Raw genomic sequence first — 9,161 nt, forward strand, 5'->3', positions numbered from 1 at the left:
TTCTCATATGGCACTTTTATAACTAAAAAAGAGACAGTATTGTTGGCATGTATATAAAAATGTGCTTAAGGTTCATTGTGCAGTAATTTTTTTAATGTGCTTTTGATTACTTGAAACTCTCACCTGCTAGACCTCTTAAGAGTAAGGATATTTTCTTATTCCCCTACTATGGTCTCTCACCTAGCACAGGGCATGGTACAGAGCAGATATACAGTAGTATCCCAAGAGTCTGGACACTTCATGTACATGTCTCCAATGATGTATCCACCTTCCTATGTGGACCACTGGGCTTTTTAACTCATGCTTTTGTTGGATATAAAATATTACAGAAAATGGAGAGAACATTTTTTAGAGCTAACTGATGTTTTCTTTTTTTTACCTTTAGGAAAATAATTTCAGTCCTTTGAGATTCTAATTAATATATGGTAAATCATTTATTATTATTTGTAAGTATGAATTCCACATGACAACTTAAAAAAATCAAGAACCTTCCACCTTTGGTTATTCTCTGACTTGACTTTAGATAAATTTTGTTTTAAATATATCCACTTGCTATTTAAGAAAGTCTATGTAAAATATTGGTCAGTTAAATAAAATCTAATTGAGCTAATTTGCTAAATGATCTGTTTGTTAAATCTCCTTATATGATAACTTAATCTATTTTTGTCATGATTCAAAAACAAATATTTAGTGGAGTATCACACCTATTCGTTGCAGTACTAAAATACTCCAATTGACTCTTTCTCTAGAAAAAGATGCCCAAGTGAGCCAGGCAGCTTATTCACCAACCTGTTCTTGCCTATGTGGCATAAAGCATGATGGAAGATGCTGGAGAGAGATAAAGACTACTAAGAGGGCTCTCTCCTCTAGAACCCTGCTTTTAATTTTCCTTTGTATAAAGACCGTTCAGGTGACCCCATGGTGCTCTCCTCTCTGCTGACTTAGGAGCTAGCTGCCCATAGCTTTCAAAGCAGGTTCAAATCATCCCTTCCAAAAAAAAAAAAAAAAATCATCCCTTCCCTAGGGACGGTGACTACCAGTGCAGAAGACATGCTCCTGCCCACTCCCTTGCTGGCCTTTCCTTTGTTGCCCCCTCCCTGTTCAGCCATACCTTAATGTGTGTCTCAGGGTTCTCCTTCCACAGCCTTTTCTTACATTGAGAGGCTAACTCCCAAACCACTGGATGCTTCACTGATCCATAAGACAGGCAAACAGACTTTTTTTTTTTTTTGGTAAGAGTTTTCCTACTAACCATTCCAGGACAAGAGAACAACAAAAGAAGAGATATAGAACACATGTTCCAAATTCTTACAAAGGTCTAGCATTTCCTGGTACTTTTGAGATACACATCCCATTTGAATTTTTCCCTCTAGTGGATTAAGAAACAAAAACAAAAAGCAGAACTCACATTCTGTTAATACTCTGTCGCTACCTCCAGGAGTGGGACTCCATGAAGGGCCTTCTCCCCAGTATCTGTGGTGTTTTCTTAGTCCATTTGCATCTCCTAGTATCCTCAGGCTGGCTGGCTCCCAATCTAAGGAGACCATAGGTCTTCATAGTCCCTCCCCACTGTGGCGCTGCTCACCCTACAATTCAGAGGCAGCATCACTGAAGAAAACTGAACACAGCCCAGGCTAATGTGTGCTTGCTACTGGTACCCCACCCACCTGAGCCCCACATGGATGGTGTCAGTGTTCTGCAGAGAGCTAGGGAAGGGCCAGGAGGCCAGGTGGGAGCAGAGTGGCAGGCTACTCTCTCTCCACTCCTTTCCCACCTTCTTCATTGAGAAGATACAGAAATGAATGATGATGGCAGAGCAGCACTGCTCTGTGAACACAACAGGTTGGGAGTCCTGGGATTTTTTGCAGTGGCCAGAGGGGAGCCTTGCTTACAGCCTCTTGGCATTTTGCCTCCAGACCGCCCTAAAGGAAACAGAAGGAGTGGAGTGTACTACCAACAGAGGTCTACCTCCTTACTTCCTCCTCTCAAATGCATCTTCTACTCTTTACTCTGTAGCTTGGGTTGTAGTTCAGAAGAATGTCACTTTTCTACGTAGAAATCACTGTTACTTTTTACTACTTGCAAGGTAAAATTGACATTCCTTAAATGCAACATACAGAAACCCTTACTGGCTTGACTCTTCATCAAGGAGTATATTTTCTTATTTTAAGAAAGAGGGAAATGACAGTGATATGAATGACTATCAACCGTGAGCTTGGCACGTGCCAGGATCCCTTCTCTTCAAAATCCCACTCAGCTAGTTTGCCTTTCTCAAACACTTTAGACATTTTTCAAGCCTTTATGACGTTTTTTTCCTTCTTTTTGCTGAAAAAATGTCTACTCCTTTGAGGCCCAACTCAAATGCATTTTTCCTCTGAAATCTGTCTTTCCTCTGTAGTAGTTTTAATTGCTACCACAACAAATTCTTACAAATGCAGCCACTGGAAAAAAAAAACACCTAGTTCTGTTGGTCAGAAATCCAGTGCAATGGGGCTTAGCTGGGTTCTCTGCTGAGAGTCTCAGGATGCTGAAATCAGGGTGTCAGTGGGGCTGTGTTCCCTTCTGGAGGCTCTGGGGATAGACCTCTCTCGAGGCTGTTACAGGTTGTTGACCACAGTTTCTTGTGATTGTAGGACTGAGACCCTTGTGCCCTGCTAGCTGTCAGCTGGGGCCAGTATTTGCTCCTAGCAAATGCCCCATTTCTTCCTATACTTTATCTGCAGTGCCCTCTCTCAATAGTGAATCCAGTTCTCATGGCACAAATTCTTCTGCTCTCACCTTCTGCCACATCTTTCACTCTTGCTTCCAGCTGAAGAGTATCTTCTACTTTCTAGGGCTCATGTGATGATATTGGGCTAGCCCACCTGAGTAATCCAGGCTAACCACCCTATTGTAAAGTTCATAAGCTTAAATATATTTGCAGTGCCCTTTTTGCATGTAAGGTGACATATTCACAGGTCTGAGGAGTAAGGGGTGACATCCTAATGACCATACCTCTCCTTCCCCAAGCATAATTGAACTGTACTCCTAAACCATGGGGTAGATACCCCCGAATCTGTTTTGGTGCCTTTGTGCCAGAGCCTGAGTGGCCCCCAGATTTTTGCAGCCCTTCCTGAGTTTGGGCTACCTCAGTGTCTGGGGGTCACCCCACCTGTGATCTTGGCACTGGTTAGAGGTCTGCACAGGCACCTGCATTTTCTGAGTTGGGAATCTTCTCTTCCCACCTCACCTTCTTCATATCTAGCATAATGCCTTTAATGAAACTAAGAAATATATAGAAGATGAACACACAAATTAATATGTTAATAAATTATTTCTCCACAAAATAACTAATTTTGTGAAAGTTTCATGGAAGAAGCCATAGGCACTTAATCTAGTTCTAGAAGAAAGGGTAGGCTTTCCACAGACAAAGAGGGCAAGGAAGATGGGCTTTTAGGCAAAGGAGGAAAGATAGGTGGGGAAGCATAAAGCATCCTGGAGAGCAATGAGACCTAGCGAAGTGTAGAATGGTCTGTGTGGCCCTGAGAGGGGTTGGCACTGCTCAGAGAGGGGATTACAGACCACTTAGAAAGGGCTCCAGGGGCAGGGTGGGGGTCCCTTGCCTCAGGCATGCTCCATGGAGGTTTCATGGCAGACCAACATATAAGCAAATAGACCATTGACAGCATCATGAAAGGTGTGAAGCTGTATTTAGCACAGAATAAAATGTTATTTTAAAGTTTGACTCCAATGTGGGAGAGAACTGTAGTCTATCTTAAATACAATCTTTAAAAAAGAAGGCCTCACAGACCAGGATTGGGCAAGAAGACCATACTTGGGCAGGAGTCTGTATCTAACCCATCAAAGTCATCAGGAGTGTCCATTCATCACGGGAGTATTTGCTTATTTCTCCACAGTAATGTGAATATCTTTATAGAGTCAGAAAAGGGGACAAGCTGACTTCTAAAGAAGAATGAGAGAGTATAGTTTCTATACAATGTCCAGTTGTGAAAAATGATTGAAATACCTAAGTTAACATCTTGAAAGGAATTTGTACTTTAATTTTGTATTCTGTAAAAACTTGTATCCATAATAGGAAATTTTAATTTTAAAAAGCCCCTTTATTTAACCTAATCTCCTATGTGAGAATTTTTAAATCGGGGAAATAAAATCTATATAAACTGTAGTTAAGCCTTCAAAATGACATTTTCCATGAAAACAGTGCTGGGTTTGGTGATGTGCAATTTCTCATAATGTATGTGACATGATTGTGTGATATAATTATGTGCTGGGTCTATATATCAAAATTAGAGTAATGGCATACTAGCTGTGTAATGATGCATATTTTTTTCAATTAGGTGGATGCTCATGGAAATATTCTATTAACATCACTGGAGGTTCACAATGAAATGAATGAGGTCACAGGCAGTGTTGGTGATACCAGGAATTCAGCACGACCCTTTGACAACTCAGGAATCCAGTACAGGAAACAGAGCATGCCTAGGGAAGGGCATGGGCGACACATGGGGGACAGAAGCATCCCGCACAAGAAGACCCACCTACGGAGGAGGTCTTCACAGCTCAAAATTAAAATCCCTGATCTAACCGATGTGAATGCCATAGACAGATGGTCCAGGATCGTGTTTCCATTCACTTTTTCTCTTTTCAACTTAGTTTACTGGCTGTACTATGTTAACTGAGTGACTGTACTTCATTTTTCAAAGACTTCATTTAACACTGAGTGAAATATTACTCTGCCTGTCAAGTTTTTATACCTGTACACACACAGACACACACACACAGACACACATATATACATACGCAATTGTATATATATGTGAACTTTCTCAGCATATATATAAAATACACGTGTATATGAGGATGTATGTGTATATGTTTATACACACAGGTGTAAGTACCCACGTGTATGTAAAACAAATACACATACATATATACATTTTGCAGCTATGGACAACACAGGATGTATATTAAAGAAAGTCATAGTTTTTTCTTTTTTAATTGAAAGGGACAAGCATCGTCTAAATATTATGCCTTGAGAATGAGGGTGTGAAACACAATATCATCTCAAAATGTGTCGTTTATTATCATAAGTTAGATGTTTTAGTTTAAAAATCAGAAAAATACTCTTAGTTAATCTTCAAAAACTCATACAGTGATATTGCTAGTTTAAAATGAGTCACATACTTCATATCCTTTCTGTTCACTAAGCGAAGGCTTTTCAGCTTTCTTGGTGATGAGATTCGCTTTCATCGGGCATACATTTTCTGTAGATAAAGTGAGCCACTGGTGTGTGCTCACCTGTCGTCTTAAGCATAGATAGATCCCACATTGATATCTGAACGCCCATCTTTTGAAAACCCATTGGGAATGGATGGCATATCATTGTAAGTACTTTGATGTACAGTGTATTTTTTTGTTCACTTGGAGTGGATCCAGCTTACCTGTCATGCAGGAACACAGTGGCATGTTTTGGCAATGTTTAGTTGACATTTCAATCACTGAAAATGTGCTCCACATCTTGGATGGATTTCTAGGCCTGATATCTAACAGAAAGCATAGACGTCTCAGGTTATTTGTTACTCTAAGGTAAAACCATCTAGGATGATTTTCCCCCTTGTCTTTATGTTATCAATCACTCTTACAACATTGTATGTTAATATAAAATATATTTGCATAACATGCATATATATGTATATTTACCAAGATTTTATTTCTTAATGCTTGCTATCATGGCAGCATGCGATGTCATATTTTCCTTTACGTGATGTAACTACTTTCTGTTATCTAGAATTAAGATTGAAGCTTAAAACACCTTTACTCTTCAATTTCAGAAACCAAGAAACATCTTCATACCTTTATTTCTGTATCTGATATATTTCATAAGCACATCCAACTACTCCTAGTTTAACTAGGATGTTGCAGGAACATGACCAGTACACACCACGCATCACCTAGTGACCCATGACCGTTCTCTTGAGGCAAAGGAGAGCAACCTGACAACAAACACAGTCACTTTTGGTTCCTTCTGATCCACAGCCTCATCAGTATTTGGACTTTTTAAAGCTCGTAGAAACAAGACAAGGTGCACCGGTTTCATAGACGCAACCTTAACTTACTATTTAGATGAGATCTTTCTAAAGAAAAAAAAAAAGAGATGATATATTTTTTGTAAACAATATTTCTATCACAGGCCTCCATAAACTGAAATGACTACAGTTGTGCAAACAGATGTCACAGTGAAGTTAAGCATTTGGAGAAAAAAAACCTAAATATTCAGGAAAGAACTGCTAAATTAATACTTTATTCCAACATGCCACATATGCCTCACCCTCTCTGTTCTAAACCAATTACCAAAATCTCACCCAGTACTCAGCTGGCACCAGTTTTCTCCATGTAGATAGAGACACCACCTTCCCTAAGGATGCATGTAGTGTGGGCTATCACCATAAGCTGACCACTACTTGATTTTTCTTTGCCAGCCATAACAACCTTTAATTTGTGGGAATCTGTCACAGTTCAATAACCACTGTCAGGTAAAACATAACCCACAAAATCTCATACTAGAAACAATGACCAGTTTTATACCCTTTCCCTTCCTTCATTGTGACCTTTCTTCAACATCTTCTACCTACTGATCTCTGGTTTTATTTTTATCTGGAGACTAGCCAGTGATTTCTTGGTCTTGGGCTTTTCTCTGACAATCTTTTTTCATGGGTAACAATGAGGGATCCTAAAAGTTAAACAGATTGGGAAAAACCTTGTAAGTGGCCTTATCATTGTTAACATGTTAAAGAAAAAAAAGACATTTATGAAGACCTTATCCCTTTCAATACTTCAGGTATCTTTTTCTGTATCTAGTTATTCAAGGAGTGAGCTCCACATGCAGAAGAGAGACCCCAAAATGCAAATGAACATGGATAAAAGCAGTCAATGGTTGATTTAAGTGTGCAATTTATACTATTTTGAACTGTGACATTAATTCTTTCTGGGAGAAAAATGACTCAAAACATTTTTGATGCATAGTTGAGGTACCCAGAGACCCCATGGGGCTCAGAAGAGCTGCAGTCTACTTACCAAGGTTTTCTGGATATAAATTTGCATGGTATAGTCATAATAGCTTTTGAGCTTTTTATATGCATTTGGCACCAAGACTGGGATCCACCACTTTGTAGACACTGCGATGAAGTTAACATAATAGCTATACTATAAATAGTGTTTGTAACTACACACATACACACACACAAAAATACATATATTCTGTAAAAAAAAAAAAGAAAACTTTTTAAGATTCTTGGGTATGTGTTTGCTTTACTCCATTTCAGAAGAAAATTACTTTTCTTCTAATAAAATTATTTTGTAGCTTCTCCATTTTTAAAAGTTGTGAGAAATATTGAGAAGTAGAACTCTGTGCTGACAGAAGAGAGTTGAGTTTGGTTCTCTGTTCTGTTACTATGACCTCTCATTACTCCACAGTAGTTACTGGAACCAGTGAGCAAACCGTATTGATGAATTCTGAACCCGGACCTCTGACATTAATGTGAGGTAGCTGTTACCCACGTCCAGATATCTTGAGTAAGGAGAAAAAAGTTGAATTTGGAATATAATGATATTTCTTTCTCAACAACTGTGCGTAATAAAAAGTTAATTTTCTATGTAGTCCTGTCTTTCCAAAATGCTTCACAGGGGCTTAAAATGTACAGAAGTATCTTGCTCTGTCAATTTGTTATTACCCATATTCAGATATACTTGAGACAACTCAAGAGCCCTACTACATAAGTCCCTACAGAGAAAGACTGAAATGACTTGAGTAATCTTTAAAACAAGTGTTATTCTTGTTCACCGACCCCAGGACTGTAGAGGGGTTTCATTGTCTATACCATGAGACATTCATTTCCCCCAAAATCATAAAAGAACTAGAAAGTATGTCCTGATACTATTCCTGTTAGGTCTGAAGATTACATGTACATCTGCAATATCATGCGTTTTTAATGCCAGCATCCAGATCTTTTGACATATTTAGTCATTCACATTAAAGGCACTTTTCCCCTATGCAGCTTTGGAATTAACATTTTCACCTAGGAGATATCTCAGAAGTGATGCCACACACATTTGGGACTGGTTTTAAGGGGACAGGCACATGGCAGCTGTAGGTGTTCCTTTGAAGCATCTAGTAGATAACCCCGTTGGATGTTAGTCCCACTATGGTATGTTCAAAAAAAAAATATGTCCAACTTTGAATCTCCTGGCTTGAAATTATAAACCACTTAATAATTCTTACTTAATGCTCTACCCAAAGACAAGTTCATATTTCTGGCCATTTTTATGTAAGCAAAAGTGAACAATTGGTGAAATATCTTTTTACTCGTGGAATTGACTCTGGCTCTAATCCATATGAGCCATCAGTCAGAGTGACATTGAATCATGGGGCAAAGAGCTGCCCAGGTGGACTAAATTTTCCCAGGACACTAGCTAGTGTGCCTTGGATCAATTACCTCTTCTACTGCATTGAAAGGTGCCATGTTTTCCAAAATGCTCAATTCCCAACACCTGGGTAAACAGTGACCTCCCAGAGAGTGGCTCACATAACAGGCCTCTCCCTAGGGTGAGCCCCATAAACATGTTTTATCATTTTTGTCTCATATTTTTACTTCACAAGTCAGTGAGTGTGTTCAAGGTAAGTACAGGATTATTCTAGTAAGAATAGGCGATTGCTGCCATGATCAATTCCCATATTAATTTCATTTCATTGTAAAGATAAAACCCAATTTTGCTTAAGCACATTGATGTAATTTTTGGTATTATTTGACATGAAAAAAACAGCAAAATTGAGTGATAGATACAATATGAAACTTGTTGATGAATGAATTCAAATTTATTAAAAAAGAACTAACTGACTTAAATATGAAGACTGGTTTTTTTCTTCCTTGACTATGTTTTGATGAAGTGGTGTGCTTATTTTAATTCCAGATATTTTTAGATGCACATGCCCATTCAGGTTACTTGGAAAAGTCAAAAGAAATAAGCTCAAAGCTGACTGTATGTGAGAACAACTGAACCATGAAGTTTCTTTAAAAATCATGATTTATTTTGAACTTCAAAAGACATCTAGACACACAGAGATCCAGCCTGTTCCTGTCTTCAAATAAGTGTTTAAAGAGAGA

The 9,161-nt window shown here is 38.7% G+C and overlaps 1 protein-coding gene across 5 annotated transcripts in view; it reads left to right on the forward strand.

Annotated features, from left to right (window-relative positions):
• The window catches only part of GABRB3 (gamma-aminobutyric acid type A receptor subunit beta3), a 225,300-nt gene extending 216,400 nt beyond the window's left edge, over positions 1-8,900 (forward strand). For all 5 annotated transcript variants that reach the window (XM_077868403.1, XM_077868421.1, XM_077868399.1 and 2 more), the window contains one exon: positions 4,338-8,900. In XM_077868403.1, coding sequence (XP_077724529.1) covers positions 4,338-4,679 — 342 coding nt within the window. In that variant the 3' untranslated portion in view covers positions 4,680-8,900. The remainder of the gene's footprint in view (positions 1-4,337) is intronic.
• Positions 8,901-9,161: the final 261 nt, after the last annotated feature.

This window comes from Canis aureus, chromosome 2, assembly GCF_053574225.1.
Source record: "Canis aureus isolate CA01 chromosome 2, VMU_Caureus_v.1.0, whole genome shotgun sequence".
NCBI classification, from domain to species: domain Eukaryota; kingdom Metazoa; phylum Chordata; class Mammalia; order Carnivora; family Canidae; genus Canis; species Canis aureus.